The 16,503-nt window shown below is 42.1% G+C and overlaps 1 protein-coding gene across 6 annotated transcripts in view; it reads right to left on the bottom strand.

The window, feature by feature from the left end:
* RBM20 (RNA binding motif protein 20) overlaps nt 1–9,304 on the bottom strand; it is a 107,710-nt gene extending 98,406 nt beyond the window's left edge. For 3 of the 6 annotated variants that reach the window (XM_053389240.1, XM_053389239.1, XM_053389238.1), the window contains exon 1: nt 3,791–4,497. In XM_053389240.1, coding sequence (XP_053245215.1) covers nt 3,791–3,963 — 173 coding nt within the window. In that variant the 5' untranslated portion in view covers nt 3,964–4,497. Of the gene's footprint in view, nt 1–3,790; nt 4,500–9,145 lie in introns of those variants that run through there. The other 3 variants (XM_053389241.1, XM_053389235.1, XM_053389242.1) reach the window with 3 other exon arrangements.
* Nucleotides 9,305–16,503: the final 7,199 nt, after the last annotated feature.

A 16,503-nucleotide genomic window follows, 5' to 3' on the forward strand; every position in this document is an offset into this window, starting at 1 on the left:
GGCCCAGACTAAATCCTGACATTCCCTTGAAGGATTTATTCACACAGCTTTGTCATTTTTTTTTCAACTTATAGTGGCTAGAAATTGGGAAAAAGCCAGATATGCTTAAATCATGTTGATGGCAGGATTATAAGGGACAATCCAATCTCTTGCTGCAGTCTTCCTTTCTTACTCCCACTGGTCTGAGAACAGAATTCTCCCAGAACTAACCTCTACTGTGGATGTCATCAAGGATATGCACGCACATTCATCAATCATACTTTTAAGTCTGGAATCCTATACACATTTACTTGGTTGCTATTCCCACTGTGCTCAATATGGCTTACTTCTGGGTAGGCCATAGAGGATTTCAATTTAAGTCTGATTAAACTTGAAGTGGATTGCTGCCTCTAAAATTTGTTTCATCCAGTCCCTTCTGATGCTGTTTGTTTCCCATCAGCGTTATTTCAATATTTTTTCCCCAATCATGTACCACCACGGTAAATGCCCCATAGATATCCAAGATCCATTGGTTTCGATTGCAAACTCTCAAACATTGCGCTGCCACAACCTTCTGCCCTCTCTTCAGAACTCTGCTCACCCAGCCAGAATACAGCCAAATCCTTTTCATGTCTGTAATACCATTGCCTAAACATGCCCCTATACTGGTAATTTCATCCAGATTCCACATTCTTAAGGAGCGGCTGCTTTCCCCATCTGAGACCTCGGCTCTTCACTAATCCTCCACCCCCTAGGAAGTCAGATGTCCCAGTTTAAAAATCCTAAATCAGGTGGCATTTATGCATTACCACTCAAACATAGAACAGGTGAAATAATGTAATCAGTATATCGCAGGTGCCTAACCAAAACTGATATTATATTTGAAACACTGGAATACAAATCTACAACTGCAGGACATGGGGGATAAAGAGTTAACACGAAGTCCGCAGAAAGATGCTGCCTTGCCCAAGGCCACCCAGAGAGCTACACAAATTCAATATCTGAGCGGAGATTTGAAGAGTCTCCCATGAACACAGCACTTAGTATTTCTCATCATGTTTTAAATTACTTTTAATATGTAATAATTTGATTTGTTAGAAGATTTAAACTTCCATATTAATTTAGGATACAGGATGCTGCATTCTTACTCCTTCTCTTCCTTGCAATTTCCCCACTACACAAAACCGTATTTTTCCAGATTAAAAACCACACCCCACAGCAAAAATTACTATATTCCATCTGAAACTGTACCCTTTCTATAAATGTAAATGTAAAGCTATTAGCTAAAACCTTATAATTATGAGATTTAGTCAATGGTTGTGTATAAATGAATATATAACTTTCAATGTATAATGCTTATAATTACACCTGTGAAAAATATTTCTGTCCAGAAAGCGCAGAATACTTCCTTACCAGTATATTGGACTGAATTGCTCAGAGTTTAATCAAGTTCTTTCCTATAAAGAGTTAAGACAGCTATTTCATTTGTTTTACTGTAAAATAATAAACATTTTACCTGCCATTTTACATATTTTTACAATAATATCAATTTCTAACCATTTTATGAGTAGGAATATTAGAATATTGGTGAATCTTGTAAAACACAGTTCACTTCTGCTTCAGCAATATGAAAATAAATAGAGCAAAACAAAATGTATGTGATGACAATTAAGCACCTACAAGCAAAGCCATTTTCGGAACTTTTCTACATGTGTAAAAGTAATAGAAAATAATTAACAGTCAAAATAATTTGAAGGCCTACTCTTTGAGTTGTTCCTCTAATAGCTGTTTTAATTTAACTTAATTTAATAGCATGTTCAGTTCGCAAAACACTTTTCAAAATTCTTATGCCAATCACTTTCTATATTATTTTCCAACTATTTCAGAAAATGAACCCAATAGCAACATGTATCTAATCATTTTCTGTTTACTACAGTTAATATTGAAGCATATTAATTATGTCAACATGCAAGAAGAGATTAAATTATGCAACGCAGTTACAAATACCGCGATCATGTTCCACTACCATAGATGGAAGTTTGACATTTGCAATTTTACGCCATGCTGCCATGATAAAGAATGGCTAGAACTATCTTCTTTAGCTTCATTTTTTAAGACACATAATGATAGCAGGTTGTGTATTTCAGCATTAACCAACAAAAATGTTTCTGAAAAATATATTGTTTTAGACCACTATAATTTCTCATAAAGTTGTCGTGCTTAGGCTGCAATCAAAAACATGAAGAAATAAGCCCCACTGAAATCAGTGGTTCAGTGAGAAAATAGTTAGTTCTGAGAAAATATGCAAAGGATTGCATGGATAGAAGAACAATCAGAAAATAATATTGAAATACGCTTCCATCAAATTTTGTGGTTGTGGAACCCCCCAAAATAATGTATAAGTAAGGTCTACAGCACCATACCATATTTTGAAGGCCTAGATCATCTTTCTCAATGGGAGGCAGCTTTACAAGTGCGCAAATATTAAGAAAGCTATGATTACTCCACAAACCACCACAGCCTTTCTTCTTCATACAGCAAATTCGATGAATCAACAGAAAGAACTACCGTATTTTTTGCACCATAACACTCACTTTTTTCCTCCTAGAAAGTAAGGGGAAATGTCTGTGCGTGTTATGGAGGAAATGCCTACGGGTGGCATGCCTATGGATTTTCCTCCTCTAAAAACTACGTGCATGTTATGGTCGGGTGCGTGTTATAAAGCGAAAAATACGGTACTTTCTCTGGGACCTCTAGGCAATGATATTAAAAGCTGACTTTTTACCACATGCAAAATTATCCCTCCACCATGTCTTTTTTAGTCATCAAGGCAAACGATGACTCTTATAGCAACGTCTGCTATTGTAACCACTTTCCGATTTATTTAAAATTTAGCCAGGATTTATTTTATACTAATGTTCTAGCCAGATTTTTTGGGGGGATGGGGTGGAATCCAATACATATAACCATTTTCCTTCAGGCCAATGGCATCTGTTACACAGTGTTATTTCAATTTCAGCTAATCTTCAGGCGTTTCATTTAATTAAGAGGAAAATACATAGAGCCCATGGGCAGATTAACATACCAATTTTCCTCCACGATGGATATATGCGGAAATTGAAATAGATCAGTCTGCTGTAATTATGCAAACTTTCTTATCAGTGTTTTTACGACCAGTACGATTGTAAAAAGCAAGCCCATTTCACCCACTGGGGTTGCTGCTCTTTATATACAGCAGCAACTTGTCCTGGATTTCCATTCCCGCACATCTAATTCCCATCGAGGCCTTAGCAAGAGGAGCCTTTAAAAAGTGGGCAAGAAACGCGAAAGCTGCAACATTAATATGTGAACAAGAAGAGTGTAGAAGAAATACCCTCATGCTTGTAAACATAAGATGAGCGAGGCTTTCTCCCTAAAAGAAAATGCAGCGGGCGACCAAAGCGGAGGAATAAAATTGAGCCACATCCATAGGCTTTTATATTTCAAAGAAAATCTCACGGCTGCTGCGGAAGGTCAGAAAGGTGTTTTTTTTTAATCCCTGGAGAATAAAATGGGGATCCCTTTTTTTGTATGTGCCCCACGAGGAGATACTCCAGGGAAAGGAGGGGGAAAGACCGCTTAAGTTATTAAACAATCCCTGAGGGAAGCCTATATGCAAACAAACCTCGCTGGCCCTGCGCTGAAGAGGGAGGAGAGAAAGCGCCACCGAGCCGAAAGGGAAGCCCGGAGACCCCCCTCTCCGCCGTCTCTCTCTCCCCCCCGCCGCCCTCCGCCCTCCTTGCCCCAAGCAACGTCCCGGCGCGGCTCTTACTTCTGGATGAGTTGGGGCAGGTTCGGCGCCGGCGGCGGCATCCCCCTGGAGGGGCCGCCGCCACCGCCTCCGGCTCCGGCTTGGAGAGGAGCCGAGGCGCGGGCATCTCTGCTCTCAGGCTGCTCGGGGCCATTGGGGTCCGGGGCCTGGTTCATGGCAGCCGCGGGGACCATTCAGGCAGCTGGCGGCGGGTCAGCCAGCACCACCCGAGCCTCCCTGGGAAGCCGCGGGGAGAGCGCCAGACACCCGACCCCGGCCGGGCAGCGTGTGCAGCAGGAACTCGACGCAGGCGGCGGTGGCGGCAAGTGCCCCTCGCGGCCGCTCGCCCTTCTGGAAGGTGTCTGTGCTGAGGGGGCAGCGGGAGGCTGCGGAGAGGCATTTATGGCGATGCCTGGTGCAGCGGAGCCAATGGAGGGAGGAGGGGCCCCCTCCTACGCCAGGACGGAGGCTTATGGCCATGGCGGGGATTTTGCTGACGGGGAAGGGGCGCTGCAGTGAGGCGACGGGGCGCCCGTGACCTAGGATAGTAGTAAGAAGTCTCCCATAACGGACAGGGGAGGCTTCCATCATTTCCTCCTAGGACGCGCGGACCGAGAAATCCCCCGGTTCCGCCAACAGCGTCTCGGTCCCCCCCTGCGCGGCCTTCGGGGGGCGCAGCGACATGTTGTTTTCCTTCTCCCCTCAGGACGTTTTGGCGCCATTCCGCGCCTCGCGCCTGCACCCGCCAGGGGTTTTTTTTGGCGCGCGCAGCCACTCTCTCGCGCACGTGGCGCCTGGCCCACTCGCGTCGCCCTCTGGTCCTTTGCGAGAGGTTCGCTCGCGTAGCCGCCAGCGCGCCTCTATTCACCTGTGGGAATAAGGTGGCCTTTTCCTCGCGCCTCAAGCAGCGTTGTTTCGCCTCCTCAAGACAGCGTGTGTTTCAGCCCTTCACAGGAACCCTAAAACCCCACATTGCAGCCAAAGTGGTTGAGGAGACTTTTCGCCCCGTTATGTTTCCAGACGACCTTTTTGCTGATTGCTCATTCCGATCTGTTCCCTGGGAGCTTGAGGGCCTTGCCTCAAGCCATTCCTTCTCCTACTCTTTCGAGTGTATTTTCCCCTTTCCTCGGATTGTCCTTATTTTAGGGTGGAATTCAATCAAATACCAACAAATTCAGGTTGCACAAATAAAGTTTCTGTGCTGTTCTTGCACAGCAAATCTGCTCCCCTTCCCCACCCCATGGTTATTTACCCCAAGGAAAGGGGAAACAATTGCTTGACATCTCCATTGAGTGTTCAATAAGCAGCATATGAGCTCCTCACAAACTTTGTGTGAACAAATCAAGACAAATGCTCAGTAAACTTTTGAAGCAACCGTTGCTGCGAAAAGTCAATAGAGTGCATTTCCCTGTCACTTTCCTTATTGCAAAAGATTTGTGTTTTTCTGAAGAAGCAGGTTTGTTGAGCAAGAGCACCAGGTCAGCTTCCATTGCGCAAACTGATTTTGCCAATATGTGATTGTCACTATTTTCACATAGGATTCAATCTGGAAGGACCCTTTGACAAAAAAACACCCCTTCCATATACAGTGGTTAACTGTGAAACCTGCAAGTAGATTGCCACATTGGATGATTGCACATCCATGCATTTCTTACAGATGCACTGAGAAAATTCCCAGCTAATAGTCATGCCACAAAGTGTATTTGACTGTCACACGGTCGGCACAGGTCATTTTTCTGGAATTTCCTCAGCAACATGGCATTGGCAGGTCTCATCCTCCTTTGCTTCCCTGCCTCACTCCCCTAGGAGGCCCATCACCACCACTCAGAGGGCGATTGAGAGTAGCAAGAAACAGGAGGCAGCAGCTGGTTGCAGCTTCCACTGCTTGCTCACCTAAGCAGGCACCTGCAAGGAGCAGCTATTGCTGCTTTCATTCTTTCTGGGTGGTGCAGTGGGTGCAGCTGGACCCAGAAGACCTACTGTGCCACCCAGAGGGAAAAAGTATGGAAGGAGGCAGCATCTGCTGCTTGCCATGGCAATTGTCTCTGTTGCAGGGCTCGCTGCATTACCCAGAGGGAATGTGAGTCTGTGGAGAGTGTAGCATCTGAGCTTCCACACTGCGGAAGTGGTGGTTGCCCCTTGCCATCATCACTCAGCTGCTCATTTACCGATCTGAGTGGCAGTGCTGGGCCCAATCCCCAGTGCCAATGCACCAGGAAAGGGCAGGCAAGCAAATGGAGGTGGCTGTTCTCTTGAACTGTCGCTCAGTTACTTGCTTGGGATGGGATGGAAGGAGGGGCTGCTGCAGGGTGTACCGTTTTAGCACTGAGAGAGGATCACCCAAGTAGAACTAAGTCTCCCGTGGGACCCTCTCAACAGCAGTGTCTGTTTTTCCTCAGTGGCAGCTAGTCAGATCGGTGTGACCCATATGAGGCGGCTCTCTTGAGGCTCAGCAGCTGCCTACCTGCTTCAGCCTCTGAAGCTAATTGATTTTTTATAAAGCATAAAGATTCAAAAAATTAAGTTGGCCTTACAGAAGGTTAATCTTTGATTTGTTCACATTGTGCCTTAAGCTTACACTTTTTCTGTGTGCATACATATGTCTGTAATTTCCTGAACAGGCAATGTTTTCTACGCAAGTTTCTTGGTAGAGAAGAAAGGAAAATAACACCTACAATAATGGAGTTTAATTTTGTAACAATATTACCAATTTAAACCCCGGTATCTATGCAAATGGAAGACAGGAGGGTAAAATGTATATGGGACACCATTTTATATCAAGGAATAATATATCTGAAAGTGAAACAAGATAAAGGACCTTTAAAACATCAGTCATATTCAGTAGTTAAAACTAAACACTACGGGAAAATATTTATGTGAAGACTATTTAGGTAGCATTAAACAAAAAAAGTTCAGTTGGCAGGGGATTGTTTTTAAATTATAGTTTTTTTCATATTCAGGCTAAGTGGTGATTTAGTGTCTGTTACACAAAATGAATGGAGGGTGGGAAACTAGGAAGAACAATTTCACAACAATAAAATGAGAGTAGTCAGACTGCAATGTGTAATCCCAAACTATGCCTGATTTACTATTGTATTTACTGCAGGTGCGCTTTTCCATCTTCTAATTTCACTAGCCTTACTACTACTACAGTAAGGATTTACACCTCTTTCATCACTTTTACATCTGCTTGTGCTTTTCGTCTCCTCTTGAACTCAGAAATGTTTTTACAGTTCCAAACTCAGGTATGTAGTGTTCCCTTTCATCAACTTCCATTTTGCTTTACAAGTTTTCTTTATACTTTTGGCCCATTCCATTAAACTATGCTTCCTTCTCATCAAGACCACATATACACTACAGACTTATATATATTGGTTTGTACTAATTGTACTGCCATGGCTTCTCATTAAAAATATTGGGAATTTTAGTTTGATGAGACTTCTGAGAATTATCTGTTAAAGATAGGATTAGAAAGTCTCAAAAGTGTCTGTAATTTCATGGTATTATTTTTTTATTTGTTGCTTTTTTTGCCATGGCAACTCAAAGTGACTTTTAAGCAAAACAAGCAAGCATACACAAACATACATTAAAACCAGCGGTAAAAAACCAACAATCTAAACAATCTAGAAGACAATTTTATTTTTTAAAAACTAGTTTAAACATCCTATCCACACAAAAAGGCCATAGATAATTAAAAGACAAAGGCTTTATGAAAATGTAACAATTTCAAGGTTAAGGAGCAAAAACAAGGTAGCAAAACAGTGTCCTGTCCCAGACTATTCCTGGTTCTAAAGTTTCAAATCAATTGCTCTTTTTTCTTGTATGTTTTTCCAGCCTTAGGATATTTCCCCCTGTTTCTGAGGGAACAAGAGGTAGATTACCTGCACTGGAAATCAGTTAGGAAAACCTTGGAATCTTCTACGTATAAAAAATGGTGCAAGATTATGCATACACATACACAACGCCCAACTCTGTGCTCCCACACTTTGCCCTCTGAGATATAGTTAGAGAACCATAGGCTCCTCCCATACAGCACCCTATAGAAAACCTATCATTCAAAGGGTTTCAGAAAACAGAAAATGTCCAGTTCAAGTGTGCTGTAGATTTGCCCCCCTTCTCCTACCATCTTTTTAAGCAGCTGAAATCATTTCTTAATTTTTGCTTTTGAACCTGGCAATCCATATTGGGCTTTGAGATGAAAAGGAAAGGTCTGAATTATTCAAATGCTTTTGATTCCTTAAATGCCAGCCGTGTTGCAAGGCTATGAAAAATGGGAGGTTGATAGGATCTAAACAAGAGCCTGGAAGAGACGGAGCAACAAAGAACCAAGGCTGCACAACCCAATCCTATATGATTGTCTTGTGTCATAGTAAGCCAAAATGTATTTTAGACTTCAGTTTATTCTCAGATTTTAAAATGTCTACTCTATTGTGAAATATGATTCTCCAACTGCCCTGTCTCCTATAGACATTCACACCTGTACAAGAAGTGTGTACAGCGGCTGTAAAAATACAATAACCACTCTGAATAAGTGGAAAATTCCAATTACACACAGTTTACATCTACTTGGCTGAAGTGAAAATGATTTTGCCACATGCAAAAACAATGGAAGAAAAGAACAGCAAAATGTAGTCGCTCACAGAACCTTTACCACTAGCTCTTCTAAAGAATTACTTTAATTCAAACTTTTTCTTCAGTGGTGTTTTTAGGCAATTTTCCAATTAATTTTAAAAGTTTCAAACTATTCAGGTTATGCTTTCTGAATAATCATCTTATACTATAACAAAACTTGCGTGTCAGTTTGTTTTATGTTAAACTGCTATTTAATGCTCTAAATTTAAGGGCCGAGTACAACCATCCAAGACAGGCTCCCTCCATCACACATACCACAGTCCCATGCTATTAATACAATATCACAACTCATGCAATAAAAGTTTATGTTCTAATTCTGAAATTGCATTTACCATATGTTTGAAATTACACTCTGATCCACACTGGGATTTTTCTACCATGCCCCCTTTCTGCTACTTTTGTTTAACACGCACATCCTTTCTTCTACTTTTGTTTAACGTAACAACCAGCTTGAAAAAGCATTCTGCTATTTAGTAACTTTTTGACTGGTATTCATATAATTAATATCCTTTCACTGTTTTTATTTTTTTTATTCTAGTTTACTAACACAGCACCAAACATTCCATTAACAGATCAATTCATTTTAAAGTTTATTTTTAATTACAAAAACATCATCTCCCCAAAATTGATTTCTTGCAAGTTCACACTCAATAGACAAAATAGTTAGGAGGTTTAACCATTCTTGCCCCCTGGGGCTATGCAAACTTCAGTGAAAGGTAGCTATTGCTGTATTTTGTAACTTACTGTAAATGAGGGTAGTTCATGCTCCTTTCCAAAAGTACGGTAGTTTCCTGCCCTCCAGATGCAACAATTCACAAATAAAATTCTGAGATACTTGTGAATAGATATTTACTCACTTTTTCATTTACTTATATTTTGAGCATGCAAGTGTTATAAGCCGCACTGACTCCCACTGTTCCTGGGATTAATGGCCCTGATTATTATAGGGCTTTGCTCCTCCCTCCTGTCTCTGTGGCTGAAACTTCTTGAGTGAGCACGTCCAGATAAAAAATGCAAATATTTCTGAGTGGTATTTAACTGAGATTTACGCAGAATAGGCCCATTTAAATCAATGGACCTAACTTAGTCATGTTCATTAATTTCAGTGGGCCTACTCTGAGTAAACTTCATTGACTACAAGTTCTGCTTATAGACGTGGGCTTGGGTGAGCAACTAGCACAATGATCTGAATGTTGCTTGTTCTGCTATAACATTCCTGTTTGGCCCCACAAATCTCACAAGGTTTGTGCACAGTAAAGCCTTATTCTGAGAAGAAAGGGGAGGAGCGGACTTTCTTCAAAGGCTTTCTGGGACATGTACCTATTGATTTTGGCTAGCAATGGATGTGGCACATTTCCTTTAGCAGTTCGCCCTCATTAAAAGCTTTGTGAATGAACAAGAAATATGACTGATTTTCTGACTCCACTCTTTGCTTGATATTTTATTATTTATTATTGAATACCCTTTAATGAGGCCTTGATCACAGTTTATGGTTATATTTTATGACATTTGAATGAAGTGCATATTTTGTGTTCTATATTGATAATTGAAATATATAGAAAATCCAACAAAAATAATTTTAAAATAATAATTGTGAATTAGGGGCATATTATGTTTTGCTCAGTTTCTTTCCGTTTAGCTTTAGTGGTGAACAGTTGCTGTTTCAGAATTAAGAAGGGAACAGAAAATAGTCACTGATTACATGGGGCAGTATTTTGGGATCCAAGAGCATGTGTAAACATCAAAGGTATGTTAAGTTTCACACTCCAGTCTTTTCTAAACTTTCAGAATGTAGATCAAGCATTATGCTGTCACCAGCTTTAGGTGGCGGGTAAGGCAGTAATATCCCTTCACTATACGTGCAAAAGACAATATTACTTTAGCAAATGCTTTCTTAAATCAGGAGGAGACAGTTACAGTATGTGACTTTCATCAGCTGACTAAGCCTCTCTGTTGGAAAATTTCCCCTATCACATGATAACCTGGACAAATGTGGAATCTGTGGAAGTTTGTGTGATGGTCTTGTCTCTGTAAAATACCATTTTACTCCACTGTAAATCTTCACCTGCTTGAGTCTTGATGACGCATAACCACAATTTTAGGGTTTCAATCAACTTTGAATTCTCACTGTTGTAACTTTGATTGGGATGGTATAATCTTTTCAAGTGCTTGTTTTATTATATTTGGAGGAAGGAGCTTTTCAAATAACCTGCTGACACTTGGTATTAACCATGTTTAAATATACTGTGTATACAGCATTAACACACTGGCTTTATTTTTGTGACTCTCAGCCCAGAAAACACTTTTTCCTCATATTTTTATATTCCTTCGCATCTGAATTGTATGTTTGTAACCACATAACCAGTTTATGTTTCTCCCTATCATTAGACAGAGTGAGTTGACTGCCACAAGGCAGCTGATTTGGGGTGTCATGAAAGGGCATTACATTATTTATTTGTATTTTTACTGTCAGGGAGGGAGAGAGGTGCTTGTGTGGGGTTTCTGCCTCAGGCACCAAGATAACTTGACTGACCTGGGTGCTATGTATCTTGTAGGTGCCACTTGCTGCTTTCCGACAGGCAGAAAAAACTAACCCAAATATTAGTTTCACCTTTAGAATGTAAAGGTACCCCCTGACCGTTAGGTCCAGTCACGGATGACTCTGGGGTTGTGTCCTCATCTCACGCTATAGGCCGAGGGAGCCGGCATTTGTCTGCAGACAGCTTCCGGGTCATGTGGCCAGCATGACTAAGCCACCAGAGCAGTGCACGGAAATGTCGTTTACCTTCCCACCAGAGTGGTACCTATTTATCTACTTGCACTTTGACATGCCTTCGAACTGCTAGGTGGGCAGGAGCTGGGACCGAACAACGGGAGCTCACCCCGTCGCGGGGATTCGAACTGCTGACCTTCTGATCGGCAAGCCCTAGGCTTTGTGGTTTAGCCCACAGCGCCACCCGCATCCCAGTTTCACCTTTATGTATTCTAAAAACATTAACAGCATTTACACACTACCATTATACAGCAGCACTCTGAGATATAAACTAGTTTCATTTCTCTTTGTGCTGTAAGATACCCATGTTTTTATTTACTACTCATATAGCAACATCTATGTGCATGGTGCCATTCATGGTTCAAGAGGGTCTAGCGCTGAGAAATCACAATCTAAAAATTGACACAGGGACACAACAGAGGAAGTGGGGAAAGTACTATACAGGGCAGATCAATTCAAAGCAGACTTTTGCGAGGGAATGAGGAGATAATCTTTTGCTCTAGGGAACAGATCAGCTTTGGAACCAGCAGATCCATGGCTGGCTCTGCTCCACTCCCAGTTCATAACAATCTGCCTTGAGTCTCTTTGTTTGCTACCACCACCAGTCCTATTGACTGCAATTTATGTGATCGCAGAAGCAGCCTCCACAGCATTAAAGCCCCCCTCCTGGCAGAAGGCATTGGACATGCACATCTGCTGTACCCTAAGCCCCTTCAGCAGCAAAGACGAGGCAGGTAGAATCACTCTTGTACTAACTAGGCTATAACATTATTTATAATACTAAAAAGTATTGGAGTTATTATAGAAATGTTTAATAGTTATTGTACAGCATATTTTCATACTCATATGGGATTCCTAGAATGGGTTTTGCACATTAGCCTTTCTAGCTGTTTAAACAATGAAAGGAGAGGTTATGTGGCATCCGTTGTGATTTATTTTTACCGGATGATCAGTGGAGAAACAAGATATGCATGACATGCATTGCCTTGGCCTTCACTTTCCTTTGATGATTAGGACAGAATTTTAATTATGGTGCATGCGGATTTGTGTAAGTCACTTGAAATAACAAGCGCTGCATATCAAAACAAAAACGTCGCTTTCAAATTCTGCAGCTCATGGATGCAAAATTACAATTAAAACAGCAACAACTGATTATAATAATAATAATAATTTATTATTTATACCCCACCCATCTGGCTGGGCTTCCCCAGCCACTCTGGGGGGCTTCCAACAAAATATTAAAATTCAGTAATGCATCAAACATTAAAAGCTTCCCTAAACAGGGCTGCCTTCAGAGGTCTTCTAAAAGACCTTTCACATCTGGTGGGAGGGCGTTCCACAGGGCGGGCGCCACTACCGAGAAGGCTCTCTGCCTGGTTCCCTGTATCTTGGCTTCTCGCAGTGAAGGAACCCCCAGAAGGCCTTCGGCGCTGGACCTCAGTGTCTGGGTAGAATGATGGGGGTGGAGACGCTCCTTCAGATATACTGGACTGAGGCCATTTAGGGTTTTAAAGGTCAGCACCAACACTTTGAATTGTGCTCAGAAACATACTGGAAGCCAATGTAGGTCTTTCAAGACCGGTGTTATGTGGTCTCAGTGGCCACTCCCAGTCACCAGTCTAGCTGCTACATTCTGGATTAGTTGTAGTTATAAAGATTGCACATCAGTGGCAGCCTTCACCAAAATGTAATAGTAAAGTATGCATATTGTCAATAAAGAAATAAGTTGCCGTAGCTCGGGCCATCTGGTAAGTCAGCTTTTTTGCATGTATAAGTGACAGTAGAGTATTTGATTGCAAAATAACCAGCAGGTTCAGCACAAGACTCGTGGATGCTGTGGTATATCTTTCCTAAATATTGCACTGCCACCATAAAGGTCTAAATATTTAAGTAGAAGAAGCATATTGCAACATATTTACCTCTGTTTTAGCTTGGATGTGTCCTCTATTTTTCAGGGAATAAGAACAGAGGAAGAGCCCTGTTAGATCGCACTAAAAATAAAGGCTGTAATCCTATGCACACTTACTTTAGGTTCAACCTCATTGGCTTCGTGCATAGGGTTTTAGTGCTAGTCCAGAATCCTCCTTCCCATAGTGGTCAACAGTTGTCTCCCGAAGCCCACAAGTAAGGTATGAAGGGATCACCCCAGGTATAATTGGAAGAAAGTTTCTCATTGTTGCTTACAAGCTTGGGATTTGCACTCTGCCCACACTCTGGAGCTAACTTACTTTAAACGACCTTCTAAACATTGTTTTGGTGAGGTAATCCCAGTCTAGAACGCAGACTGGTCACCTCTTCAGATGCAAATGCTTTGCCCTTTATCATTCCATGGGCTACTGAACTGGAAACATATAACCAATGCTTACCTCCAGCCAGAAACATCTGGGAAATAAATTATTTTATTTTTATTATTATTTTTTTTGTTGTTGTTGTTATATAGTTATTTATACTTCACCTTTTTCCCTGACAAAACTCAAAGCAGTTTACAGATAAAACCCACTAAAAATACAGTCATACCTCGAGTTGAATGTGCTTCGGGTTGAGTGCGTTCGAGTTGCGCTCTGCGCCAACCCAGAAGTAACGGAGTGTGTTACTTCCGGGTTTCGCAGCATGCGCAGACGCTCAAAATGACGTCACGCGTATGCATGGAAGCGGCAAAACGCGACCCGCGCACACGCAGACACGCCGTCACGTCTTGTGTTCTGTTCAGGATGGGAATGGGGCTCCGGAACGGATCCCGTTAGCATCCCGAGGAACCACTGTATAGAAGAATCAATCATTAAAATACAATTAAACATTGATAGAATTAAAACTATGTACATATATGAACTGTGTTTAAAAAATACGAATAATTACATTAAAACAGCACAGCACCATTAAATTACATTAAAACAGCACTTTCATTAAAGCAGTCAGTTCCCAAAGGCCTTTTGGAAAAGAAAGTCTTCACCTGCCAGTTGAAGAACAACTAGGAGGGAGCCAGTCTAGCTTCTCCAGAGAGGCAGTTCCAGAGTTTGGGAGCAGCCACTGAGAAGACCCTCTCCCATGTCCGCACCAAGCAGGCCTGTGAGGGTAGTGGGACTGACAAGGGCATCCCCAAAGATCTCAAAACCTGGGCAGGTTCTCATATGCAGGAATGTGGTGTTTCAGATAGCTTGGATTTACATCATATAGGGTGTTATAGGTGATAACCAGCACTTTGAATTGTGCCCAGAAACAGCTTAAATATGTATATTTTATTGCTACTTATTATTTAGCATTTTTAGTACTGTTATGTTTGAAACCCATCCGTGCTATAGACGAGTGCCTATATAAAATGAATAAATAAACATATGAGGCCAAGGTTTTTCTGCATTATATATGCAGTGGTACCTCAGGTTACATACGCTTCAGTTTACATACGCTTCAGGTTACAGACTCTGCTAACCCAGAAATAGTACCTTGGGTTAAGAACTTTGCTTCAGGATGAGAACAGAAATTGCGCAGCAGCGGCGTTGCAGCAGCGGGAGGCCCCATTAGCTAAAGTGGTGCTTCAGGTTAAGAACAGTTTGAGGTTAAGAACGGACCTCCGGAACGAATTAAGTACATAACCAGAGGTACCACTGTATGCTAAATCTGCAATCCACAGATCTCTAGCAACTGCTGGCACAGAGTCAGGCTCCAGTGAAGGAGCCTGCTGTGGGGGCGCCTATTTGTGCCCCCTCTCAAAATTGTGCCCAAGACAACGGCACCCACAGCACCCCTCTGATTGCTGCCCATTCCAAATTGCCCAGCTGAAGCCTTCTTAGAGGGGTTGTTGGTTGCAGACCTGTTTGCTATGCTTTGCTCCTGTTGTTTGCAATCTGTAGCTGATCCCACCCCCCCATGCAGCAGCGTAGCTCAGGCCCCCGGAGCATCACGTGCACAAGGAACGCCACCCACTGAGCGGGGCAAGCTGGGGCAGGGTGCACTGCATCGAGCCTCGCCACTCCCCCCTGCCAGCTGTAGGGTGGCTGAGGGAGAGGCGGCAGACGGATGCAAGCCCCACGCTGCCATTTTGGGCAGCGTGGCGCCTGCAGGTGCCCAAGCCACTGTGTCACATAGCCCATAGCCATTTTGTCACCCACTTCAGGGATGACACCCGGGCGGCCCATACCCACTGCACCCCCCTTGGGGGGGGGACATGCATTGGAAATATTTTACCACAGGAAAATCTAGTTATTTGAAAATCTAGATGCAAAGTTCACCAGTGAATCTAACCTTCCCTGAAGTCCATGCACATTTGCTTCTGAGCTAGGCTTTGGATACTTATGCTGCTGCAGATCCATCTGCTTTCATTTTTGTAAGAACCATATATGGGTTTGAAGACATAAGCACACACAAGGTATCACCAAGCAGTCATTAGCACACCGCATGGCCATGATGTTGAAATGTTTCTTATTTTCATTCCCTAGTACTAAGCGCTAATGCTTCAAAAACTTTGCAACAAGAGCCTCAGACTATTAGTGTGCCAACAGGAGCCTGGAACTGCTGTAGGTTAACAAAACATGAGTCTGATGATAATCCTCACACCGAATTTCAACAGTGGAGTATTTCATGTCATAATTCCCAGTGCACAGGGATAAACCCCTTCTGAAAAGGTTAATGCAGACAACAATCTTTCCAATGTTGTGTGTTGCAGTTTGTAGTCCCACACACACCTAATAGACCAAGCAGCACAAAGTGTGTGTGTGTGTACATACATGCACACACAATCATACAGGGAAGCTTACAGTACCAAAGCATGATTCTAGAGAAGATCAAAAGTAAATGAAAGATACCTTGACGTTTCATTTTCATATGAAACAATGGTATGGAAGAAAGTTTGCATGCTAGTTTTACAAAACTAAAAGCAGTTGACTCCCGTCACATGCATTATTATCAGACTCTGCTAGTGATAACAGTCATCTTATTTTAAGCATAAAATCTCATTATTGAGATGTTTGGGGCTTAGTGTTCTAAATCAGTTCAGAAGATGTCAGACGTTTCTTTTTGAGTAAAGGTGAAGCTGTTGCCATATCCAGATTAATTGAAGATGGAGCTCAGCATTTATAACTGCTATTCTTCATTTTAAACTCCAGGGGAACATCCATTAACACATTACAGGCTTGATCTAAGAAAATTGAACTTAGATCCTATTGAAATCAATGGGATGAGTTAGTCATTACCTAAATTCCATGGATTTGTATGAGAGCTAAATTCAATAAATTTAGCTTGCAAACCTATACACATCTGGAAATAAGTCCCATTGAACTCAACGATGCTTACTTCTGAGTACAGATTAACAGACTTGCACACTTAGTCTGTCTCC

Source organism: Podarcis raffonei, chromosome 5 (assembly GCF_027172205.1).
Source record: "Podarcis raffonei isolate rPodRaf1 chromosome 5, rPodRaf1.pri, whole genome shotgun sequence".
NCBI lineage: Eukaryota > Metazoa > Chordata > Lepidosauria > Squamata > Lacertidae > Podarcis > Podarcis raffonei.